The 26,369-nt window shown below is 56.2% G+C and overlaps 1 protein-coding gene across 2 annotated transcripts in view; it reads left to right on the top strand.

Moving 5' to 3' along the window:
• SLC66A2 (solute carrier family 66 member 2) overlaps nt 1-20,264 on the top strand; it is a 75,746-nt gene extending 55,482 nt beyond the window's left edge. The window contains exon 6 of one of the 2 annotated variants that reach the window (XM_034642126.1): nt 18,449-20,264. In XM_034642126.1, the coding sequence (XP_034498017.1) occupies nt 18,449-18,557 (109 nt within the window). In that variant the 3' untranslated portion in view covers nt 18,558-20,264. The other variant, XM_034642124.1, reaches the window with a different exon arrangement.
• Nucleotides 20,265-26,369: the final 6,105 nt, after the last annotated feature.

Here is a 26,369-nt window from a genome sequence, read left to right as displayed (position 1 = left end):
CCCTGGTGACAGCATGTACATGAGGGAGACTCAGGACAGGGCCCCGGCACGGGAGTGAGGCTGGGGTTTTGTACGCGCCTGATGCATGTGGAAAGGAAGCTGCGAGGACACACGTTACAAGTGCTCTTGTTGACCTGGCTGGAGGTGGCCTTGTGAGACCTGCCTCCAGAGCAGCTGCCTCACGGGACTCAGGACTTGGCCCTCAGCTCGGCAGCGGGACCCCCATGCCTCATTTCTGCGTTGGCTTCCTCCTGGGAGATGCTGGTGTGGATCCCACTGGCAGCCAGGGGGCAAGCCTGCATCCATGCCAGCTGGGCACTGGCAGAGTGAGCTCAGGGGTGTTGGCACCAGAGCCTAGAGTTCCCCACAAGTCCTAGGGGTGTGGTGGGGGGCCCGGGGCCCATGTGTGCTCCCAGGAAAGCCAGGGGCCTGGGACCAGGTCTGGGCAGGTGCAGTGTGCCTTCTGGATTCCGGGAATTGTGTGCAGCTGCAGCATACAGCCTGTGACATCTGTCTTCCAGGACGGGGATGGCCTGCAGGTCAGGAGAGGGGACACGCGAAGCAGATGTCCCTACGTTCCTCTCGGGCCTGGGGTGGCGTTCCAGGATGGGGGGCTGTGGCCAGGCACGGGCATCTCTGGTCCCCCTTTCAGTTTTACAGGAGCATCTCGGCCATGCCCAACAGTCCTGGGCAAGCTCCCAGGCCCCCAGCGTCTGAGTGTTCTAGAAGCTTCCGTGTGGCTTCCCTTTTGCGGGGTGGAGGGGCAGCTCTGGGGCGTGTTCTCATGGGCGGTGCCAGAGCTCTAGTGATGTCTGCTGTTCAGAGCTGTTTCCTCCTCCCAAGTTTTCCTCAGAAACTACTGAATGTTTGAGTGAGATCCTGCTTAGTTATTTGGGCTGTAAGAGGCCTTGAAAATGTTTATTTTTCAAACGGGGGAGTGTCTGTAGCAGGAATTGCCTGCAGATTAGACCGCCTGCGACTGCAGCAGTGACGGCCTGTGCCCATTGGGGGGAGCACTCACAGCTGTCTGCGTGCGACTTTCACTCAATAAACCGCTGGCAGATCCAGTGTGGCCTGGTGACTGGAGGGAATGGAGTCGCAGCGGGGGGCCCAGGACAGAGTGAAGCATTGGTCCCCGCCCTTCCTTTGCCGTGGGGTCTCCAGGGAAGGGCGGGCACCCCCTGCTTGGGGTCCGGTTCTGCCCCTGTGAGACCCAGGCTGCTCTCTCAGGACACATACCCCCCTCCCCGGCACACCAGCCCCCCCGGACAGACCAGCACCCCCCCCGGACAGACCAACCCCCCAGGACAGACCAGACCCCCAGGACAGACCAGTCTCCCCCGGACAGACCAGCCCCTCCCCGACAGACCAGTACCCTCCCTGGAACAGACGANCCGGGACAGACGGCCAGGCCAGGGGAGGCCCTGACCACCGCCGAGTGCCTCGGAAGGGTGAGAGGTGACTTGTTGGCCAAGAGAAGTGTTTCAGGAAGGTCGACAGTTGCAGAGCAAGTAGCGATGGAGGTGGGTGCTGAGCAATGACTTTTTCATGGAGACAATTTACATTTGGGGGCAAGATATCAAAAAGATATGGTGAAAATACATGAACGTGATATTTTAAATTTTTGATGAGTTCCCCCGCCCCCGCTCAGCACTGGCCCTGAGTGTGAGAGTGAGTCAGGCCAGGAGCTGGTCCAAGCTGGTGACACCTTCTGTGGCCCTCTCTCAGGCAGCCAGCACCCCAGCCTGGACCCTTGTCCTGCTTTGGGGGTGGATTTCTATTTTCCTTCTGATACTGTGTCAATTAAAATTAACTTTTAATTAAGTTATGCACGCAGAAGTTCCAACAGCAAAGTGAACAGTAAAACAGACACAGGCGTCTTTCTCTGCGAGCCCGCCTCAGTTCTAGAGAACTCACCTGTAGCCTCTTTCTGGGGCTCCCGAGAAGGGGAGCCGAGAAGGGACGTGGAGCTGCCGTAGGGAGGGAGCCGGAGCGGAAGAGCGGGGCCCAGGGGGCGCGGCGCCCTGAGCTCCGTCAGCGGGAGGCCGAGCTCTCAAGAGCCCCCCACGAAAGTCGATGAGGGTCGCTTCCTGTAACCTGGTGGCCCTTGGTGTCCACAGGATAGCTTTTGGAAATGGGAACAAAGTGGTGACACTGCTCTGGTCTCCCGGGTGAGCGACAGAGGGCAGCTCGTTCCGCGGGCCCGAGAGCGTGGAGCAGGCGGACGCCTGTGAGGACTGCGCAGGCCGCCTCCAGGCCCGGGAGAGGCGGTGCAGGGGTGGGACGCGTTTCCCCTGCGACGAGTCCCGAGGCTTCAGACGCCCCGCGCGGACGACGGGGCCTGTGGGCCCTGGGGCTGCGCGCTCGGTCCGGGCGGTTCGCAGGCCCCGAAGCACAGCCCGGTCGGCCCGGGTGGGCGGAGGGCCAGGGGTGTGGGCGGTTCCTGGAATGTCGCCGCCCAAGTCACACCCCCTTAAATGCTCACGGTGCTTTTGGGTAACCAGAGGCCTCCGGCTGGCTGAGGGGGTCAGAGCCCCGTGTCAGAGCCTGCCTCCCGCGTCAGTGATCCTTCCGGGGCCAGAACGACTGTCAGCAGAATTGGGCGGTGGTAATGGCGTATTTCCACACTTAGCTCCTGCCCTCCCTGTGCCGCCGTTGTGCGTTTCAGTAGACTCTGTCAGAGTGTGCGAGGCGGCAGGCTGTGGGGACCTGGTGAGTTCCTGACCCCCTGACCCAGCCGGGCACGTGAGGCCACAGCCAGCGTGGGGCTCCCCCGGGACCAGCAGTCAGCTGTGCCACCCGCTCCTGAACGAGCCACAATGCTGTCACTTGGAGAGCGCGGTCACCTTGGTGTGTTTCCGGTCCCCAGGCCCCACCCTGTGGGGGTGTCAGCTGACGCGCGGTCAGGAGGAGGCAAGGCTGTACCTTGGAGTCCAGTCTGCCTGGAGCCTGCACTCAGGTGGGTCCCCCGTTCCCCTGCCCTTTCTCCTGGCAGACCTCTGCTGGCCTTGGCTTAGGTATGTGGCCCAGGAGGGAAGGAGAAGGGGACCCTGCCCCCGGGAGTGCAGGAACCGGGGCCAGCTCTCCCCTGTAGGGAGAAGCTGCAGGTGGGGCTTGGGCTGGGCAGGCACATGTGAGGCCAGGTGCTGAATCTGGCCTGGTCCGTGGTGGACAGACCGTGTCTCCATCTGATACAAGGGGACCCTTTCTGCCTCAGAGAGCTGATCTGAGCAGCCGAGCGAGAACACGTATGGGAGACAGTCTTCCTCCCCTCGTGGTTTGGGGGCCCTCAGCTCATTCGGATCCCAGAACGTTTCTTGGTTGCTGGTAAGATCGTTATTTCAGCTTCCCTGCGCCCCACTGCCCTCGTCCCCTTGACACTGATCCAAGAGCTGGAGCCCAAGGACTTGTGTGCATGCAAATCACAGCTGGGGGTGAGGAGGAGGAAGAGGGAAACCGAGTCTGCTGTCAAGGCAGTCCAGCCCGCCCCACCCCTGCAGAACTGGGGCTCACTGTGTAAATCCTGACAGTCGCAGCCCTGGGTTCTTTCCAGCCTGGTTCCCTGAGAACACCCAGCCCTGCCCTGCGGGGTGCGGTGTGGCTGCACGTTTGGAAACGGGGCTCTGCTGTGGGACTCGGAGGGGTACAGCTGGGCTTTGCCGGCGAGGGCTTGTCCAGCTAGAGGTGTCCCACTGTCTGCACATACCGACTGCCCCGTGAGCGCAGGAAGCCTGTCCTTGGCCTGGCTGCCCTGGGGCCTGGCGTGGACGCTGGTGCTGCCCAGGAACGCAGCGCGGAGGCAGGAGAGCTGCCTGTTTATTAGTTAGCAGGTAGCATCATGGGACATGGCCTCAGAGCAAGGGCCCCACCCTGGGCCCCACCTTAGCCTCTCCGGGCTCCAGCCTCGCACTGGGGCCCTGCTGAAAGCCGTGATGGGTGGCAGCAGGGGGTGCCAGGTGTCAGGGGGCCCTCTGGGGTGATTCAGGTGCGCCTCCTCCCGGGCCTGGGGCAGCAACGTCTGCAGTACCACGGCTCCGCTCATTAAGGTGAAAAGGTACAAAGTATGGTGATATGGAAAGTCCCATTCCTTCATGTCCGGAGCAGAGACAGCCTCACGCCTTGGTGAGGACAGGCTCCCAGCAGCTGCATGCCTGGGGCCCCTTCCCCGTCTCCTCTTGGAGAGCCCAGAGGGTAAAGGTGACAAGGCCAGCAGAGCGCAGGGAAACATGCAGACCTTGAGCTTTGCAGAGGTGTTTTCAGGGAAGACTGTGTGAGGAGGGGTCCACGAAGACCCCCATGGAACTAGTGTCAGGGGAGGGTGGTCTGAGGTCAGGGCTGGGACCCCCCCCCCCCAGGAACTGGGTGACTGTGTTAATGTCACACTTCTGCCTCTGTCACTTGTCAGGGATGCGTAGAGAAGCCTCCCTCCCGATGGGGCACCGCCCACTGTGGGTGACCGGCAGAAGCAGGAGCCACCCCAGACTCCCTACCTCAGCCCCTCCAGGAACTACCGGGGAGAAAAGGAAGAAAGCAGGATGGTGCGGCCTGGGGGCTCGTGTGGCCTCGTGGCAAATGCTAGGGCTTGGAACTTCTGGGCGGGGAGCCCCAACTCCGGCGGGAGGTGCGAGGAAAGAGGACGGGAGTGACTGGAAGCGCAGGAGCGCCTTCCACCGGCACCTCCGAGTCAGGCTGGGGGTGGGGTTGTGCTGGCTGGAGGGACATGCAGTGGGGACCGGGAGGGAGCCAGGCCCCCCCCAACCCCTCGAGATCGCCAGCGGGAGGTGACGACTGTGCTTCTATTTCTGAAAAAGCTCGCGAGGAGCGGCCTCTTGGGCCAGGCGACAGTCGTGGCCACCCCCAGGCGCCGGGACCCCGGCTTGGCCAGCGCCGAGGGGCCCCTGCAGGCTGTCCTCGGTGGCCGTGGCCGAGCGCGTGCTGTCCTCGCGCGTGCTGTCCTCGCGCAGGGCTGGCTCTGGGCTGGCGGCGCGCTGCTGCTGCTCCTTGAGCTCGGAGTAGGAGCGCGAGAAGGTGTGGAAGATGGACGTGACCGGGAAGGCCATGAGCAGGATACCGCTGAGGATGCTGCTCAGCGCCACCACCTGCCCGGGCAGGCTGCGCGGCACCATATCGCCGTAGCCCACGGTGGTCATGGAGATGACGGCCCACCAGTAGCTGGCGGGCACGCTGGAGAAGTCGCGGCGCGCGCCCAGCTCGCGCTCGGCCAGGTGCACCAGCGGGGCGAAGAGCGCCATGGCCACGCAGAGGAAGAGCAGCAGCAGGCCGAACTCGCGCGCGCAGCGGCGCACGGTCAGGCCGAGCGAGCGCAGCCCGAGAGAGTGGCGCGCCAGGCGCATCACGTAGAGCACGCGCAGCGCCCGCAGCAGCCGCAGCGCCAGCCCCGCGCGCTCCAGGCGCCGCGCCGCCCGCGCCCGCACCCGCGCCGCCCGCCGCCAGCCCCACGAGCAGCGACACGTAGAAGGGCAGGATGGCCAGGATGTCGATGATGTTGAGCGGTGTCCGCAAGAAGGCGCACTTGCTCTCCGCCTGCAGGGAGCGCAGCAGGAACTCGAAGGAGAACCAGGCCACGCACACCGTCTCCAGCACAAAGAGGCTGNGGCACTTGGGGGAGCACTCGCCCTGCGGAGGAGGGGGGGTGGTCACGCCGGCCTGCCCTTCCCCGACCCACCCCAACCCTCCCTGGTGCACGACTGCAGGGGGCCCGGTTTCCTTGCAAAAAGATCCCACCGGAGGCTGGTTTCCTGCCTGGGAGCCAAGGAGCTCAGCTGACCTCCTCCCCAGCACAACTGGTGAAAATCAATAAAAAATCAATAAAAAATCAATAAAAACAACCATTAAGGCCTCTTTCAGGGCAAACAGCAAATGGAACATCTATTCAAGAAAATTTACAAAAATTCATTTAAAAAGGCAAGAGAAATACCCCCTCCACACTCCCAGCTCAGCTCACCGAGGAGACTCCACTCCAGCACACTCCCTGCCCTCCAGCTCCCTGGGATAGTGTGGTTGAGAAGGGGGCAGCTTTTCCTGCCCAGTCCCCACTCCTGCCCTGGGATGGAGGCTTTGCCTCCTGCTGCTCTGAGAACACTGAGGTCCCCCCTCGCCCTTGCCCCTGGCTTTCACGCCAGGAGAGGCAAGCCAGAGGACCTCAGCCTGCTGCTCTACCCTCCCTCCCCCCACTCAGCTCAGAAAATGGAGCATCATCAAAGAAGCCAGGCACTGTCCCCATCCCCAACTCCAGAGTCCTGGTGCAGAGGTGACTGTGGGCGTACCCAAGCTGTGTGTCCCTAAGGGGCAGCAACAGGGGCTGAACGCTGTGTGTGTGTGTGTGTGTATAGGTACATGCATGCGTGTACATGCATGTATCTGCGTGTATAAGTGCATGTATCTGTGTGTATATATGCATGCGTGTGTGTGCATATGTACATGTATGTACCTACATGTATATTGCATGTATCTCTGTGTATGTATATGTGCGTGCATGTGTGTATGTGCATATAGGTACATGCACGCGTGTGTTTACATGCATGTATCTGCGTGTATATGTGCATGTATCTGTATGTATACGTGCGCATGCATGTGGATGTGTGTATAGGTACATGCATGCGTATGCACATGTATGCATCTACATGTATATCGCATGTATCTCTGTGCATGCATGTTTGTGCGTGCATGTGCGTGTACGTGTGCATTATGTACCTGTGTATGTGTGCATGTATGTATCCGTGTGTGTGTGTGTGGAGGGGCAAAAATACATGCACTAAAATGATCTATTCAATCACTAAAATAGGGAACAGTAGCAAGCCCTGAAAAAAGGGGACATGATCCAGGGTTGCTGTATTATCTAAAATGTCCAGTTTCCAATAAATAATCCTACGGCAGGCAAAGAGTGAAGTATGATCCATACATCAGAAAAAAATCAGGCAACAGAAACGACGCTTGAGAGAAGCAGATATCAGATTTTTGGAAAGCGCTGTTCTAAATGCGTTCACAGACCAGAGGAAGATCAAAGGAATGGGATATGGGATGGCAGGCTGTTGCATCAGCTGGAGTTTATCAATAAAGAGAAGACTTTTAAACGACCAAATGGACCTTTTGGAGGGAAAAGTCAACAAGAACAAATTCAGTGGCATAGCTCCACAGTAGATCTGAACCGTCAGAAGAATGAGACGGTAGACTGATCATGCCGAGAAGAGCACGGGGAGGCCCGCAGAGTCTGAGAAGAATGTGGGGCGTGTTTGTGAAACGCCGGTGCCAGAGGCGAGAACGTTTGACAAGTAATGGCTGCAAAGGCACCAAATCCCCTGAAATACAATGACCTGCCAACCCAGGAGCGCCGTGCCCTCCAGGCAGGGTCAGTGCAGACCCCGGGTGCCTGGAAGGGTCCGAATGCCACAGGCCAGGCGAAAACGGCTCCTCGAACCTGAGCAGAACCGGCGGCGCAGGCCAGAATGCCGGGGGGCGTGTGTTCACAACGCCCAGGAAGAACGTCTAACAAGAATCCCGCCTGCAGCAACGCCGTCATTCCAGCGTGAGGGTGAAATACTTTCCCAGAGGAACAATATCGGAAAGAAGCTGTTTGCAGTGCAGCTGCCCCACGAGACATTCCAAGGGGAGCTCTGCAGGATGGAAGCTGTGACCCCGGCATCTCCATGACCTTGGATTTGGCAAAACGTCCTTAGAGATGACACCAAAAACAGGAGCCAGCAAGATAAAATAGATACATTTAATCAAGATTTAAAACTTCTGTAGGGTGGGAACTGTTTCTCCTCAAAATGGGTATGTTCAAGGCGGGACCCATGACACCTTAGAAGGTGACTCAGTTTGGATGAAGAGGGGACGAAGGCACAGTGAGGTCATGAGGACAGGCCTAATTAGCACGCGTGGTGTCTCGGGACATAGACACTCACAGAGGACACGAGGGGGGGAGGGGAGTGTCCCACGCCAGACAGAGGCCTCGGGAGAAACCAACCCTGCCGACACCTTGACCTCCGACTTCCAGCCTCCAGAACCCAGAGAAAATAAATTTCTATTTCAGGCCACACAGTCTGTGGCCCTAGCAAACTAATACAGTCACCATCTGGAAAGTAAGACACTCCACCGAATGGGAGAAAGTATTTGCAAATCATTTATCTGAGAAGGGACTTGTACCCAGAAAAAATAAAGAATTCCTACAACTCAACAATTAAGAACCCCATTAAAAGATGGGCACGGAGTAGGCGTTTCTCTAAAACAGAGACACAAATGGCCAAGGAGCCCATGGAAAGATGCGGCACATTATTAATCATCAGGGGAATTCAAACGGAAACCACCAGAGACACCGTTTCCCACCCACCCCAGGACGGCTGCAGTGAAAGCAGCAAGTGTTGGGAGGGTGTGGGGGAAGTGGGACCCTCGCCCGCAGCTGCTGGGCCTGAGACCTCCCAGCCGCTTTGAAGAGCGTGTGGCCTCTCCTCAGACAGCTGGACATGGCAGCACCACACGACCCGGGGCTCTGCTCTTGGGTGTGTCCACACAAAAGCTTGCACACGAGTGCTCACAGAGTCCTAGTGTGCATACCAGCCTAAAGGTGGGAACAACCCCAATGTTCACTAATGGATTAATGCATAAATAAAACTTGGTAAGCCCCCACAACAGGGTATCACTGGGCCATAAACAGGAACGAAGTACTGATTCGGGATGCGAAGGGAAGGAGGCTGGCCACAGAGCGCGCGCCGCAGACCCTGTTCTCACTGGGGTCCAGAACAAGGAAACATATAAAGATCACGTAGACCATGCTTGTGCAGGCCTTGGGGGGCGGCAGGGCCGGCGGTGGGGGGAGTGTTAAAGGCACAGGTCTCTTGGGGTGACGGAAATGTGGTGGGTGCACAACCCCGTAAATACGCTAAAAACCATTGAATCGTTCAGTCTAAATGGGCAAATTATATGGTATGTGAATTATATATCAGTCAAGCTATTTTAAAAGAACGCTTAATCTCTAGGCAAATCTGAGAGTGTGGCCGGCTGGGTGTGGAGTGAGTCCAAGGCCCTGCTGGGAATCCAGTGCAGGGGCGTTCGGGGGCATCTGCTGATGGAACAGAAGACAGATGTGCAGACCTCTCCAAGTGCCCAGCTGCTGGCGGGTCCTGGTCTGGCCCTGCCTCACCTTTGACCCTGAGCTCCGGCCTAGCCTGAAGCCCCTGGGGGCTGGAGAGAACACACCAGACTCCGCAGACACCGGTGTGCTCTCATGGACCCACCCCACGCTGGAGGTGAGACGACCTGGGGGCCTTACGCTGTCCCCCACTGGCTCATGTCCCTCTAAGCATTTGGGGACAGGACCTCACACCTGCCCAGCTCCCGGGCCCTCTCCAGGTTGGGCCAGCAGCGCTGAGTCTCCGTCCCCCACAGACAGCAGCTCAAGGACCCGCCTGATGCTTCAACGGGGGACCTGTAATCAGTTTTTACTCACCGCAAACATCTGTCATAGCATTGACCTTGGCACTGTGAGGGCACAGTGGTGAGTGGGACCCCCAGGTCCTGTCTCGTATATCCAGGCCCTGATTTATTACGGGTCCTCAGGAACGCAGGGCAAACGGGGCTCCCACAGACCTGTCTCCAATGTGCGCTGGCTCGGTGGCTCACCGCTCCTGATCCGGCAGAGCCCACCCTCTCCGTCCGCGAGCCGTCGGAGCCCAGCACCTTGGCGGCCTCACTGTCACCACCCGTGTTGTGCCTGGGCATCCTGGGCAGGTGCGGCTTCCTACCTCCACGTGCTCACGTGCAGGTGCACAGCTTAGGCACACACCCTCGGCAGGTGTGTTCCCCAAGCAAAGGCAGTGCTGCGTCAGCCCAGAGGACGGGGTTTTCCGACCCTGGGTGGGGGTGTGCAGGGGACAGGTCGAGGGTCTTCAATGGCCTGTCTTCCCAAGAGGCCTCTTCCTCCCAGGGTCCGCGGTGTTTTAGCCAGTCCAGAGGCTTTCCAGGAGTCGCATGGCCCATCCTGGCTTGGGAGTGCACAGCTAGCTCATGGCAGGTCTGGTGGTGCGACTGTTCTAGAAACCCCTTGATTCACAGACAAGCAGGGGCTGTAGCCTGACCGGAGGGGCCTGGGTTCTTTGGGGACAGGTCTGCAGCACAGCTGGGGGTCCCCAGTGTGTCTGGTCTATGGCTTTGTGTCGACCCCTGCGCCTCCGTCCCTCTGTCCCAGAGCTGGCTCTGGACATCCCAAGGGTTAGGAGCTGCTGTGTGGGGGGCGTTCCGGGGCTCCTGCCCCCCTCTCCACCTGCTCCCACCTGCCAGCCTCAGCCCTCCAGACCCAGGCTCCCTGGGGAACCCTGGCGAGGTGGGGACATTCCCCCACTCGGCTCCTAGCAGGGTGGGGCACTGGGCACGCTCCCTCCCCTTGCAGAGGGTACCGTGAGGGCTGGCTGGCTCTGCTCACCCTGAGGCACCTGGCGAGTCCCAGATCCTAGCGGGAGGGCGCCCAGGGGGCGAGGCCTGGCAGGAGGACCGTCCACAGCCAGGGACAACAGCACTTAGGGGCAGCAGAGGTCAGCAAGGGCATCTACCACTCACCCTTCTGGAAGGTTCCTTGGGACCAGGGCCAGCTCTCACTGATTTCCTCCTTAGGACTCGTGTCCTAGGAGTCCTGGGGTGCAGAATTCAGCACAGCTGCAGCTTCTGGGCTGACTGCAGCCCTAGTCTGCTTGTCCTGTGTGGTCTGTCCAGTCTCCCAGGGCTGTTTCCATGCCTACTGGACCTCACAGCCCTGGGGCTCCTTGCTTCTGGAGCCACCCCGCCCCCAGGTTGTCCAGGTTTGGGGTACGAGTTTTGTCCCAGCTCTTTGCTATAGGAGTGGAAAAGCTTTGAGTCCACTCCTGGACCTCAGAGCCAGCGAGCCTGAGGGACTTACTGCCCCTCCCCTCCCAGGGATGGGGTCCGACCTCATCGCACCCCCCGTGTCGAATCTGGTTTAAGCTAAGTCAGGCTCCGGGAGGTTACAGGACTTCCCCAGCACGTGCCTGACGCCCTGAGGATTCCTGGGCACCTCAGCACCCGTGCTGGACGGAGAGCCTTAAGACACGGCAGCCCCAGCATTAGGTGTAACAAGCGGGCAAACGGGATTCAGGTGGAAAACCCTCCCCAACTGACAAGTTTTCAATAAAGAGACGGCTGGGACCCAGGGGCTGATGTAAGACTCCCGGCAGGCNGAGAGCCTTAAGACACGGCAGCCCCAGCATTAGGTGTAACAAGCGGGCAAACGGGATTCAGGTGGAAAACCCCAACTGACAAGTTTTCAATAAAGAGACGGCTGGGACCCAGGGGCTGATGTAAGACTCCCGGCAGGAGGAACAGCTGAGGACTGGGAAGAGGAGGGGGCTGAGGGCCAGCACAGCGCCAGGTCAGGGAGGTGAAGGCATCACGGCCTGGCCTCCCTCGTCTGCTCGGGAGTCTGGTGACCACAGCACAAAGGGTGCCTGGTGTCCTACGACACACAGCCCCAGTAACGCCCCACGTGACGCCCCGTTTCCAGGCCGACTGTGCCCAGCTCCCGTCATCTTGGCCAAGGGCAGCTTCGAGTCCCTATCTGGGCAGCCTTGACCACCGTGTTCAGAAGGAGGAGAGATGGAGACCCTGGGCCCTTCTGGGGATGGCTGTCCCCCCACCCTGTGCATGAGCAGTGACCCCAGTATGCTCACCTGGAGCTGGGCTGACCCTGGGGGTTCAAGGTGAGACGAGCTTGTCGGAGCCCACCAGAGCCCTGCCCCCGGCCACCCTCTCCTTAAGGACCAGCCACAGAGGTTAACTGGAAGGACCTATTTCTGGAATTTTCAACCCAGAAAATAGACCCCTATTTATCATAATCTGACACATCTGGCCTGTTTGGTCAAAATCGGGTCGGACGTAAGTCTACACTCAGCCTGGCTCGCCCAGCTTTAAGGGCCTCCCTCTTTGATTTGCTCTTGTCTGGCGTTGGCTGGCATTTTCGCGCACATGGAGGCTTGCGTAAACCAGCATACAAGTTGCAGATGCCCCGTAAGGATATAAAGTGGGCTACCCGTGCACCGGCTCGCTGGGTGGTGCGGGGACGCAAGCCGCAGCTGCCCCCGCCCGCACCAGTGTGGCCGGGGTCTCCAGACCCCATGCTGCCTGAGCCGATGCCTTTTAAGGGCCAGAGGGCTCTGGTCCTGGGGGCTCGGGGAGGACCCGGGGACTCTGGTACAGATGCTTCTGCAGGGACAGAAAGTGGACCCCCGACTCTGAGATGGGTCAGGCGGTGCCGGCGCTGGTGGAGCCCCAGTGGTGGGTGGGGGCCGTTTCACCCCCACATCCCCTCCACGTTACCCCTGTGCTCCTGTGAGAATAAAGGGAGTGTGCTTTCGTCAGCAGCTGCGTGTGGGACACGTTGCTCCCCATGCGCCCGGAACGCGCCCGAGCACCACTGAAATGCATGAATCCCCGGGGCCCAGGCGAAGCGGCCCCAGAACCTCTTCAGGAACCTCGGGCACGTCTCAGCTCCCTGCAGGAAATGGAAAGTAATAACCAAGGGAATCCCAGGGGCTGCAACCCCAGCCCTGCCCTGTCTTAGGCCCCGCAGGTCCGGGCACAAGGACTGAATATAAGGCAAACCTCTGTGGGTCCCCTCCAGCTCCATGTGCTGGACGGCGCCGTGGGGGTGGGGGACACCAAGAGGGACCATGATGGGTGCAGGGGCTCCGCCTCAGGGGTACAAGGGTCAAGCTGGGGTGTCAGGAAGGAGGGTCCCCTGCAGGCGGGTGGAGGTCCTGGGAGATGGGCATTAAAGGGGAGCGGTGGAGCATGGCCTCGGATGGCTCCTGTGGATGGAGGTCAGCACGAGGTGAGACTGGAGGCGGGGGNGGCAGCAGCTGCCAGGACTGGCTCCGGGCAAGAACTTGGACGACTGCAGCAGGCAGCGTTCAGGCTGAGGGGGGAGCAGAGCAAACTTCAGAGGACACCTGGCCTCGAGGCCCCGGGCAACGTGAAGCTGGGGCCGGAGGTCACGGCTGAGGACCGGCAGACCTTGACCCACCACCAGGATGCCTGGGGGGCCACTGGATGGGGGCGGGGGTGTGGGGGAAGCTTCCAGCACAGGCTTTCCTAAGCTGGGGAGGCCCAGTTGGAAGGGAGTCCACTGAAGTGGGGATGGGCCCAGCAAAGGGAAGAAAGAGCGCCAGAGTGGATAGGGAGGGGGAGCTGGGTCAGCACAGGGGCCTGCCACCAGCAGGGGTTCAAGTGAAGCAATGGGTTCTCACAGCACAGAAGGGCCCTGGCCTCCCTGAGCTCTGGAGGCAGAGCCTCGCCTTCCCACCTGCCAGGAGCCCTCACGGTGACCTCTCCTCCAGAGACGAGCTGGGGCAGCCTCCCGCAAGGTCCCACAGGCAAACTTCCCTTCTTGGGGAAAGGCCACAGGACACTGTGTGCCCTTCCCCAGTGACCGCCCGGGCCCTGGGTGTGAACCTTCAGAGTCCGCACGTAGTGGGCAGGGAATGAAAAGTCACCCAGCAGGTGCCTCAGCCCTTGGGCTGTGGGTCCATCCTCTATGTTTTGTTTTCTTTCTGGAAGAGGAACGGGGCATCCTTCAGTTCCTTGTGGTTCAAGAACCAGAGATCAGCTGCCCCGAAGGAAGCAGGCTCGTTAACGTGTTACCTCTGAGCTAATTACAGACACGCTGTGAGGACATGGGGGTGGCTGGCTGCAGAGCCCACACTCCTTCCATATCCCCTGTATCTAGCCACTGCTAAGCCGAGTATCGGATTTGGAACGTGTCTTTAAACCTTATGTAAATGGTATCATCACAATTACCAAAAAACAAAACCAAAACCAAAAAACAAACAGCCAAACAAACCTGCTAGGAATATTCTGCACGCACATGTGTTAGAGCTTGTCGAGGGCTTTCCTGGGAACAGGATTACTGGTTTGCCAGACAGGAACATTTTCATGTTTGTCAGGAATTGCTGAGCTGTTCCCCTAAGTAGCTTTACAAATTTAACCCCCTCCCCACCAGGCCGAGGATCTGGAGATCCTGGGTGGTTCCAGGCAGAGCCCAGGTCACTGGGCAGAGTATAAATGTGTACAAATTCTCACAAGTATATTTTAAAAGCCTTCAAGTGTGTATACACTCGACCTGGAAAGTCCAGTCTGGAGAATGGGTTCTCAAGAAAGAGTAGACACACGCCCACAGACTTAAGTAGGAGAATGTGCACCCTGATTGCACAGGTGTCCAGCCCTGTGACCACCACCACGGTCCCCACCATCTCTGTGCCGCCTCCTTATAGCCAGATTGTCCCCACCCCAACCCCAGCACTCAGTGACCCCTTTCACCTCTTCCAGAACATCTCACAGATGGAATTATATTGCGTCTGGCTCTTCCCACTTAGTATAATCTGAGACTCACTCATGTTGTTTTGAATATCGGTGGTTCGTTCTTGATCTCTGGTCAGCACTCTGTATAAATCTGTTTGTGGACTCCTGTGGTTTCCAGTTTGGGGCTGTTTCGAATTAGCTATATGCACTTTCATGTACAAATCTGGGAACGGACTACATTTTCATTTCTCTTGGGTAAAGACCTAGAGTGGATTGCTGGGTGGTATGTGAATGCACTCACTTATCTGTTCTATAAGCTTTTTCATGACTTTTTGGGCATTAAAAAATATATATACAGTTTTGTTTCTTTCCAACCATATGCCTGTTTTTTCTTTTTCCTACTTCGTTGCACTGGCTAGGACTTCTAGTTCAAGGCCCAATCTTCGGGAGGAGCATTCAGTCTTTCATCTTTCATTATTACGTATGTCATCAGCTGGAAGTCTTTAAAATAGATGTTCTTTATCAGGTTAAGGAAATTCCCTTCTATTTCTAGACTGTTGAAAGTTTTTATTTTAATCATGAATGGATGTTGAATTTTGTCAAATGCTTTTTCTACATCTATTGAGATGACCAGATGGCTTTTCTTCTTCCGTGTGTTTTTTTAAAAAGATTTTTATGTATTTGAAAGAGAGCGCACACGAACGGGGGTGGGGGAGGAGGGGTAGAGGGAGAAGCAGGCCCCCCACTGAGCAGGGAGCCTGACGCGGGACTCGATTCCAGGACCCTGGGATCATGACCTAATCTGAAGGCAGTTGCTTAACCAGCTGAGCCACTCAGGCGTCCCACTTCTTCAGTGTGTTAATATTATAGATTCTACTGATCGATTTTTCAGATGTTGAGCCAGGATTGCTTTCCTGGGAAAGCTCGTCCTGGTCATGATGTTTTATCCTTTTTATCTATTACAGTACTTGATTACTAATATTTGTTGAGGAGTTTTGCATCTGTGTTCATGAGATGTTGGCTTGTGTTTTTTCTTTTCTTGTAATGTCTTTGTCCAGCTTGGTACCAGGACAGTATTGGTCTCATAGAGCAAGCTGGGAAGTACTCCCTCCTCCTGTATTTTCTGGAAAGTATTATGCAGGATCAATATTATTTCTTTCTTAAAACTGTTAGAATTCACCAGTGAAACCACCCAAAGCTGGAGTTTTCTTTGTGAACGATTTTAAATTATGAATTAAATTTCTGTAGTTAACATAAGATTATTCAGGTTATCCACTTTTTTTTCCCTTTTGGGGGGGTTAGACTGAGAGAGAGGGAGAGTGGGAATCTCAAGCAGACTCCTGTTGAGTGTGGAGCCCAACATGGGGCTTGATCTCATGACCCTGAGATCATGACCTCAGCAGAAATCAAGGGTCGGAGGCTCAACCGACTGAGCCCCCCGGGTGCCCTGGGATTATTCCCTTCATCATGAGTGAGTTTTGGTGATTGAACATGTTTTTATTTTATTTATTTTTTTTTTTTTAAAGATTTTATTTATTTATTCGACAGAGATAGAGACAGCCAGCGAGAGAGGGAACACAAGCAGGGGGAGTGGGAGAGGAAGAAGCAGGCTCATAGCGGAGGAGCCTGATGTGGGGCTCGATCCCATAACGCCGGGATCACGCCCTGAGCTGAAGGCAGACGCTTAACCGCTGTGCCACCCAGGCGCCCCTGAACATGTTTTTAATTTTAATTTTTGTTTAATAAAACCAAGACATGCATATAATTAAAAAAAAACCCAAAACTTGATTAAGGGTGCCAGGGTGGCTGAGCCGGTGAAGTGTCTGCCTTCAGCTCAGGTCATGATCTCAGGGTACTGGGATCAAGTCCCGTGTCAGGCTCCCTGCTCAGCGGGGAGTCTGCTTCTCTCTCTGACCCCCCCCCCCCCCCCCCCCCCCCCCCCCCCCCTCTCTCTCTCTCTCTCTCTCTCTCTCTCTCTCTCTCTCTCCCCTCCCCTTTTTAAGTTGCTCTTTTGAGCAGTTCTATTTGTGAATACCCGTTATTTCATGACTTGTGGTCTTCACTTCTGCAGGTCTCCCAACGAAAAAAAGAGAAAACTTTGCTTCTTAGAACAAAACTCATTCCCTGATGCAGTTACCACAGGGTCCTTCGAGGAACTTGTCAACACCACCAGAGACCACCAGGAACACGCCCCTTAACCAGACGAATTGGGTGGTCGCTTGTTGCGAAAGTGAGAGGGGAACGCCCTGAGCCGAAGGCAGACGCTTAACGACTGCACCACCCAGGCGCCCCCTGACAGTTATTTCTGTATGTTTAAATAATATCCTTATCTGGCTATTTATAGGTATATTAACTTCATACATTTCTGCTGACTTTGTGCGTTGAGGATTTGGTTTTCATACACCTACCCCCCACCTCACCTCACCATCCTCACATCCATGACCCCTTTCCTCCAAAAATAGTTCAGTCACATTTTGGGGTAAAATCAGTAACTATTAAGATAATGTAAACACTGGTCACTGCTGGCCCGGGTCGTGGTCTACAATTAAATTTTTCCCTCATAAAATGTTTTGTTTTCCCTGAAGTTTTATGGCCTTATTCTAAAATTGCTTAGTTGCCCGCTATTATGAATCATGGTGTATTTTTTCCAAACGCTCAAACACACCAGACAGCTGACGGGCTCTGTTTCCTTTCCGAGGCCCGCCTCCCCTGCGGGGACGACCGCCCCGCTGCCGAGAGCTGTGGACTGGAGATTCTCGGCCGCTGTTTTGAGCACTGTCTCTCCGCCACCGTCCGCGCTATTCCATTATTCTGTTGAGGTGTGTCTTTCGGTAGCTTCCTAAGGACAGGTGCGTGGGAGGCACATTTCTGAGCCTCTGCGTGCCTGGACGGTCTTCGCTCTGCCCCCACCCTTGATTGCGGAGACAGCTGATGCGGAATGACGGGTAGGAAATAATTCCCAGGGAAATTTCGACGGTGTTCCCCGTTATGTCCGAGTTTTCCACGAAGCTCCTGAAGTTTAACGTTCGCACGGAAAAGTGCATAAATCATGTCAGCGCATTTGCAAACGGAGCGGACCCACATGACCAGCACAGAGCCAGAGCCAGAGCCGCGGGGCCCGGCCGTCCTGAGGTCCAGCGCCGCTGGGATGGCTCACCCTGCGCTCGCAACCTGGGCTTCTCCCTCTCCCCGTGACGCTCTGGGCACTGTTTCCTGCGCCAGGGGCTCCGGAGAGACGTGCGTTGTGCATGTTTCCATACCTGGCCCTGTTCTCATTTGAGAGCATCAAACAGCCCGCGGCACTGGCCCTGCCAAGGAGCTCTGCGGATTCCATCCCACTAGGCGCCGTAAGTCTCGGTTGACTAAACCGTGTAAGGAGGTGCAGTGAAGTCCAGAGGAGTGGATTTGTCTCTGCAAACCACACAGCAAGGGCACCTTGGTGCTCGCGGCCTGCACACCCATCACCCTGGCACAGACTGGAGGTCTCGTCAAGGGTCCCAAGGCTTGAAGACTTTCCTTGTGTTTACCTACTGTGTCATTAAATTCGTACAGTGGTCATGTCCCTCTGCTGTCTCTGTGCTTTCTGGACACGGGCGCCCATCTCGCCTTTCGCGGACCTCGTGTCGCTGGCGTCTTCAGCCGCAGTGCGTCAGCAAAGTCATGGGTTCGACCTCTGTTCACAGACCCGGTACCACGAACAAGAAATCCTATTAGAAGAACTTATCCTTATTAACTTATTTACTCATTCATGAATGACTTTGTGGGCAGATTTTATCTTTAGCCTCCCGTAAGTGCCTACAGGAAAATGTTTATTAACTCATTTCACTATGAATTTATAATAATTTGACTTTGAACTGAACTGAGATTTATTCTTTCCAATTATCTATGGAAAAAGGCTCTTGTCATGCAAATAGAAAAGTAGAATATTAAATCTACTTAAAAATAGCAGTCATTTACATAGAAATAATGAATGTACTCATTTCAAATTGTCCCCACCGAAGCAGGGTGTCAATTCACTTTCTTGCTGACACCCCACTAACTAGTTTAGTGCAGTCTTATGTAAAGAAATGGTAAAGTACTCCATACTCTGCCTGCCCTACCGCGAACTAGCCTGGTCTTCCAACAGCTTCCCCTGTGAGCAACGTCCTGGAGCAAATACCATGAAGGGTCTCCACGCAGACAAGAAGGAACCTGGGACCGGAGCAGCCTATGGTCTGTGGACTGAGACGGGATAGTGACAGCAGCAGACACATGCATACCACAGGATGCCCGTTCGTCCACTCAACCAGCTTTGTGGGGTGTTTGCACGGGCCCAGGAAGTGTGCGGGGGCCCAGCTGGGGTCCCTGTCCCCGTGTCCTCGTGGGACGGGACTGGCGGGAGCCATGCACACACACAGAAGAACAAGGCAACCGCAGGTGACAACACCTTCTATGAACGAGTGAAGAGGGCGCCCATCTCAAGAGAGAACAGTTCCAGATCACGAATGGGAATTCTGTTTGAGGCACACACAACAGCACACAATTTTCAGCCACTGTCCTTTGTTTGGTTCGTTAATTTTAGTGGTTGTTCCTGAGGGGTCCTTCCCGGCTCGTGTGCTCTTGGCTGGAGGGCAGGTTTCCCACATTCGGCCGTGCTCAGGCCTGGACGCCCTTAGAGCTTCTCACAACTCCACCCCGGTTCAGCGCTGACGCAGCGAGCTCCCGCCCTCCGTTACGCGGATGAATTTTTAGCACTGTTACAAACGGTGCTTCAGAGAGCATCCTGAGCCGACAACCCCAGGCACTTGGGCATGTCTTGGCAGACTCCCAGAGGTAGTCAGTTAAATGGTTCGCACCGGTAACATCCGCAGAGACGGTTCCAGTTCACCTCTGTTTGCAGACTCCCTTCAACCACACAGGGAGGGGATCGTGCCCAAGCACCCTCACTCACACAGGTGCGGCCGATTAGTCCGTCTTGGCCAGTGGGACTGGTGAAATGGTTCAGATGGGTTTCTCTCTGACCAGAGAGCCAACATCTGTTCCTGTGTTTTGACCCTTGCTGATGTCCTTTTAATTCCTGGCTTACATTCTTAGCCCTCCTTTGTACTGAGGGCCTATTCTTTTCTTATTAATTCACTGGAATTTCCTGTATATTAAGGACCGCAGCCCTTTATCATCTATGTTGCAGTTTTATTCTTAGATTTCAGTTCTTTCACTGTTGACATTTGGGTGGGGGAGGCTTCCATTAGTTTTTAACTTCAATTTCTTCAGACGTTTCCTTTCCTTGATGGTTTCTGGGTTTCCTACCAAACTAAAGAGAGTTGCTCATGATACTGGCTGCGCCCAGGGGCCTGCGCTGCGTCTCCCTCCACCGTAAGAAATGCCCGGGGTAGCTTCCTAAAAGATGAGGCAGCATAGTGTCTAGCAACCGCCGGCAAGACCCAAACGCACAGTATCTGCTGATACTGTGTCGAACAGTGAGCGACTGATTTGTGCATGTCTATTTTCTTTTTTTTTTTAAAGATTTTATTTATTTATTTGACAGAGACAGACAGCGAGAGAGGGAACACAAGCAGGGGGAGTGGGAGAGGAAGAAGCAGGCTCCCAGCGGAGGAGCCTGATGTGGGGCTCGATCCCAGAACGCCAGGATCACGCCCTGAGCCGAAGGCAGACGCTTAATGACTGAGCCACCCAGGCGGCCCTTGTGCATGTCTATTTTCAAACCAGCTACCTTAACTCATTCATTTATAATAACTTTTCAGCTAATTCTCTTGGGTTTTCATTTGAGCTGCAAATAATGTAGCAAATTAGATACTCAGTAGTGTATCTGTTTTATCACTTAGAATTTTTTGTGTCAAAGAGCATTTATGTTTATCTCACCATTCGTATTTTATATTTTTTTAAATGAAGAACTTGTTTATGCCAACTTTATTAAAAGCTTAATAGAAATAAATGCTAAGTTTTGAGAAATGCTTCTGCGGTTTTTCTTCTGCCATCTGCTAACAGGATGCAGTACACGGACAGAATCCCCAGTGCTCAGCCTGGTGATGGGGAGAAGATTCGGGGCAGAGACCAGGTTTTGGAAGCTGGGTGGGGGGGCAGCACCCACCGGTGATCACAGGGAACTGGCAAAGCCGAAGAGCAAAGCTCGAAGTCAAACCGGGCTGCACGCAGACCACGGGCCGCGAGAGGTCAGGAGCACACAGCCTGGGCCTCGCCCCTACGGGTGCACCTGGCTAAGGGGCTGGTCCTGGGGGCCGCCTCAGACGTGCTCCACCACGTGCTGCAGCCTCCCCCCGGCACATCTGACCCCGGTGCCCCGGGGGCTGTGACCCGTGAACACGCTCTGCGGCCGTTTCTGTGTCAGTGGGGGCCACGGCGGTGCGGTTCACCCATTGCAAGCACAGGCTGCGTCTTTCCTTGGGCTAAATCCCCCCTTCCAGATTCCAAGGCCCAAGGTTCCCTGGGCGAGGATGGCGGCCCCTCTGCCTTCACCAAGCACCCTCACTTTACGGTGATCACTCGCGGCTCTCCTGTCAAGAGCTAGAACTCGACAGCACCCAGGAGGGTCCCCCGCGTGCTGTGCTCACTGCGGATGCAAAACGCCTCTTCACTGGGGGCTCCTGGTCGTGAGGGAGGCACAGCCAGACGCCACAGTCCAGGAAGGTCCCAGTGCCCGTGGTAATAAAATAGGTGCAGAAAGAGAGGCTGCAGATGACGGGCACAGTGTGGAACGGCTTGTGCAGGGGTGGCCGTGGAGGGTTGGAGGGGAGAGCAGCAGGAGAGCTGTGGAGGGGACACTTCGGGCACAGGAGGCAACAGGAGCAAAGGACGGAGGGGCAGGGGGGTGGGAGGATGGAGGTTGAGTGTGGGGCTGAGGAGGGCCAGCAGGGGTAGGACACGGCAGGCAGGGGAGGGTGCAACAGGCAGGGCAGCGGGCAGGGGAGGACGCAGTGTGCAGGGCAGGGGAGGCCCCCTCGTGTGGCGGATGCTGGCCGTGGGCCCCTCCTGCGCAGTGTCAGGGGAGCGTCTGGGAAGACAGCTGTACGGCACACAGAGCAAAGCTACAGCCCAGTGAATGCGGACAATGAAGACAGACCCTCAGAAGGGTGAAGTGCAAGCAAAGCTGTGAAGAGACGTTAGCCTCCTACTGACTGAGTGCAGATTTCAAAAGCCAGGAGGAGCTTTCTTCAAGGGTCAGGCAAACTGTTACAAGGACACGGCCCACTGTTCCGGGGACACGGCCCGTGATGTGCTCACGTGGATCACATGGCCTCCTCTGGGCTGCAGAAGGGGGCCCGGTGACACCACCGCACACCGGGTGGGGGTACCCCAGGAAATAATCCGCGAGCAAGGGTGTTCATCCCAGTGTGGCTCAGCGCGGCAAAGAACTGGAAACAAAGCGCGAGGAGGGAGAAAACAGCACGTCTGTTACATGCTGCGCTGGGTCTGGAGACGGCTTGCTGCTTTACGAGGTCCCGGAGGGGCATCAAGAAGCAAGGCCGGACGGTGTATGCTGTTTTCTATAAGCACAAGTGCTATGCTCACGGTCGGGAAGACACTTCTGAGGGGTGGCTTGTTCTCCAGGATGCGTGGGGGCAGAGGGACAGGTGGTTTGGGACTGCTGGGGCTGTGGGGACAGCTGGCGGGAGGCAGGTGGGGGAGGCACCAGGCTGACCCCCCTGTTCCTGGACAGGACCCGAGGTTTGCCAGCTGGATTCTCTCAGCTCCGTAGCACACAGAGGCCACAAACCAGTTCTCGGGGGAGCACCCAGCTTACTTCTCCAGATGGACATTTCCAGGCCAGCTCAGAAAGCAGCACCTCTCCCACCCGAGTTGTCCCTGGAAACCCTGCAGAGCCCAGCTGGCGTGGGACATCACCTGCTCCCGTCAGAGGGCCCGGGACCCTCCAATTTACTGATGTCACAGTGTACTTTCTGCCCATGTCCTAACTCCAAACCCTTACTAACTATTCACAGGTGCTGGTAAATTAACACTTTTGGTAAAATAAAGGGCACGAGCTCATTTGGGAATAGCCAGTTTGCTGAGTTAGAATAGTTAATGTCTTATTATTAAAAACATCACTTCATGTCATACTTAATATTTCAGGCTTAAGTGCAGTCTAGAATCTGAATTCTCTGGTCTCTTCCCCCAACTGAGTGGTGCCTGATGAATTTGTGCTTGGATGAATTTAGGTCCCTTAAAAATACAACTTGTAAGTCAAAATAGTTCAGTCCTATGAGGGAAATGCTGGAAGGCAATGGGATTATACACACTTGGAGAGATCTTTCTATTTCCACTTATTTCCAATAAACATTTACTATTCTCATAGCTGCTCCCATGCTAGCAGCTGCAGGGGAAAGAAAGGACAGACAGACCCCTTCAATATGCGTTTACAGAAAAGCAAAGAATGAAGTCCACCTTCTCCCTCTCAGGTGGAGCCTTCTGTGTATGCATGCGTGTGCACGTGTGCGTGCATGTGTGTGTGCATGCGTGTGTGTGTATGTTGGGGGGGCGGCCTCTCGTCTGCAGGCCGGAGAGGGTCCTGCTCGGACTGTGCCCCGGGCTGCAGGCAGTCCCATGGACCCCCGCCCCCGCCAGCCAGAGGCTAGGAGGGAGGGTGAGGACGCTTCTCCTGCCCAGCGGCTTCCCTGGCCACAGTGCGGTCTCAATCCCGCCGAGCACTCCGAGGGGAGGTGATGGTGGCGCCCAGCACAACGGTCCCTGCTGATCGCCACGCAAGGTTGGCATCCGACTCTAAGTGCCTCTTTGGATCGGCGCTCCCCGCCACTCTGTAGACCATTTACAGAAAGCAGCTTTCAGAGAAGCACACACGTGGCCGCTGCCCTCAGCCCTCCTGACCGCCGGCCCCGCCTGCCATGTCCTGCACCCACGTCAGTATCCTCCTCGCGCGCAGAAAGGTAAAAAGAGCTGCCGTTTCTTTAATTCTGTGCGAAAGCACCACCCAAAGTAATTTACGTGAATTATTCAGTTTATTCTCAACAGCTTTGAAGTGTCTGCATTTACTAGATGAGGTAGCCGGGCTCGAAAAGCAGACAGGAGAGTTTCAAGGTTTTGTTGCTGTCCTACAAGAGGTGGGCAGGGGCCCTGCTCCGCGTGCAGCATCCGAGAACTGAAGAAATACCCAATTCTGCCTCTTTGGGTGCCCTTGTATAGACGATGGCAAAAAGAACCTTGGGACCAGGTCTCAGTTCTGCACCAAAGGGCCTGGAAGTCACCACCCCATCCCAACGAAAGCTGAGCAGACTGGAGAGTCTCAAGCAGACTCCCTGCTGAACGTGGATCGCAGGACCCTGAGCTGAAACCAGGAGTCAGACGCTCCACCGACCGTGCCACCCAGGTGCCCCTGCAGGGAAATGCAAATTAAAGCAGCAACGAGATACCACTACCTACTAGAATGGCCCAAACCCAAAATACCAACACCATCAAATTCTGGAGAGGACGGGGAAGAACAGAAGCTGTTGTCTATCGCAGTGGGATGCAAAGTGGGGCAGCCCCTTCGGAACACAGTTTGGTGGCTTCTTTACGAAACCAAATGTACTCGTATCACTTGATCTCACAGTCATGCCCCTAATTACCCAAATGAACTAACAACTTGTATTTGCCAAAGGCCTGCCCGCGGAAATTACAGCCGCTTTATTCATAACCGCCAAAACCTGGAAGGACCCGTGTCCTTCAGTACGTGATGGGTAAGCTGTGGTCCACCCAGACACGGAACAGTGTTCAGCAGTAAAAAGGAGCACGCTGTCGAGCCAAGAGAAGACACGGAGGAACCCTGAACGTGCATCGCCAAGTGCAAGACGCCCGTCGGAAAAGGCAACGTCCTGTGTGACTCCAGCCCTCAGACATTCTGGAAAAGGCAGAACCACGGAGACAGCACAGACCGTGGGGGCCGGGAGCTGGGGGAAGGATGAAGAGGCCGAGCACATGGCGGCCCCCACGATTTTAGGGCAGTGAAACCACTCTGTAGGATGCCGTAATGGTGGACACGTCATTCCCACCTGTCCAAACCCATAGAACATACACCACGAGTGGACCCGCACGTCCGCCGTGGGCTTTGGTTGATGATGACGTGTCCACGCAGGCTCATCCACAGTGACAAATGCACCACTCTGACGATGGCCCGTGTCAGGGCAGCAGGTCTACGGGAAATCTCCAGACCTTCTTAATTCTTCTGCGAACCTGAAACTGCTCTAAAAACTGGTCTTGGGGCGCCTGGGTGGCACAGCGGTTGAGCGTCTGCCTTCGGCTCAGGGCGTGATCCCGGCGTTATGGGTTCGAGCCCCACATCAGGCTCCTCTGCCATGAGCCTGCTTCTTCCTCTCCCACTCCCCCTGCTTGTGTTCCCTCTCTCGCTAGCTGTCTCTATCTCTGTCAAGTAAATAAATAAAATCTTTAAAAAAAAATAAAAAAAATAAAAACTGGTCTTAAAAGAAGAATCTTGTAGCCTCTATTCTAAGCATTTGAGTACAAGTCTTTTTTTTTTTTCCAGACTGAAGCACAAATCCAAAACACAACCCCCCCCAATTTTTTTCGTGCCAAATTTGTGCAGAAATGGAGGGGACAGCCCTGAGCTTCACGCTCAACCCCTGGGGCTCCTGGCTGTTTCCAGAACCTACACAGGCCTCACTGATGGACTTGGGACTGCAGTTCCAGGCCCAGTGGTGGAGCAGGGAGCCTGGTGCCCGGCAGCCAAGAGGAGGGAGCAGCAGCCTCATCACTGAGGAGCCCGTTGGGGGTGAGTGCATTCTCGGAGCACCTGTCCCACACCTGTCCCACACGGCAGCCCTGGAGGAGTGACCATCCTCCTCTTACCGAACAAGAATGAGAGCCTGATCAGGCAGGCACGCCTGGCTTCCGGATGAGGTTTGGCTCACAGCACAAAATTTGCAACCGGATTTTGCTGAGTACTGGACCAGATCTTTGCAAATGGGAAAATAAACCAACCAAACCCATTCCTTTTCGGGGGTCAGGGAAGCCTCCGTTTCTCCACGGGCACTCCCTGTGCCATTCTCTGCCCTGCATCCTGCAGCCCTGGGGAAGCTCCCAACAGTCTCTCGGGTCAGGCTGCTGACTGCTCTGTCACTCCTTCCTCCTTCAGCAGAGAGCAAGTGAAGCTTCACCTGGGCCTGTGGCCGCCTGGTCAGAACAGCAATCCTGGCCCCTCCGCCCTCGTGTGCCCAGGGCACGCATGACACAGGCTGCTCACTGTGCAGCCACGTTTCCACATGGAGGCCACCTGTCCAACGCTGCTTTATCTGCCATTGTGGACGGGAGCAGCCCCTGCAAGAGCTCAAGAGAGACCCCAGGCCCCGTGCTCAGGCATGGGGAAGGGATGAGGGGGTCCCTCTGGGTCTCTATTGTAAGGACAATAATCCCATCATGGGGGCTCCACCCTTGTGACCTCATCACCTCACAAGGCCTGACCTCCTAAAACCATCACTGTGGTTTCAACATGTGCATTTGGGGCTCAACCCTGAAGGCGGCTCCAGCCCCCCGGCCCCATGATGAAGGAGCCAGAGAAGGGGCCCTCGGGTCCCTGAGGCCCTGGCTGCACTCACAGCCCTGGGGGTCATGTGGGGCACACATGTGGGGCACACACTGTGGCCTGGCCTGGGGTCCTCCTGGGGCCAGCTCAGGGTCATGACCCTTGCCTGGCACTATGTGGGTTCGTGTTTCTGCGTGGATGTCTGGACACTGGGGGGCACTGAGTTGAGCAAGTAGTGCTCCCCCCTCCCCGGCCCCCCTCGTCTTAGATGGAAATGAGTAAGGAGGGGGCTGTGCATTCCCTACAGCCTTTCTGGAGCAGCCCTGAAGGGCTACCTGCCCGAGAAGCCCCTCTGAACTCCCTGAGCCCCCAGGACTCAGTCTCTCACTGCAGTGGGAGAGCTAAGTCTGGGGAGGGACACCTCACGGCCCTGGGTCCTCGGTGTGTTGTGAGGTGGTGCCTGTGACCCCAGGGCATCAGAGCCGGGCCTCAGGTTTGGCTTGAGCGGGGAACGGGCTCCAGGCCCCGCCCACCCAGCTCCAGGCCCCGCCCCCCCTCT

Source organism: Ailuropoda melanoleuca, chromosome 14, assembly GCF_002007445.2.
Source record: "Ailuropoda melanoleuca isolate Jingjing chromosome 14, ASM200744v2, whole genome shotgun sequence".
Taxonomy (NCBI): Eukaryota; Metazoa; Chordata; class Mammalia; order Carnivora; family Ursidae; genus Ailuropoda; species Ailuropoda melanoleuca.
Note: the sequence above shows the minus strand (reverse complement) of the source record. Positions and strands in the feature narration are given on the sequence as shown.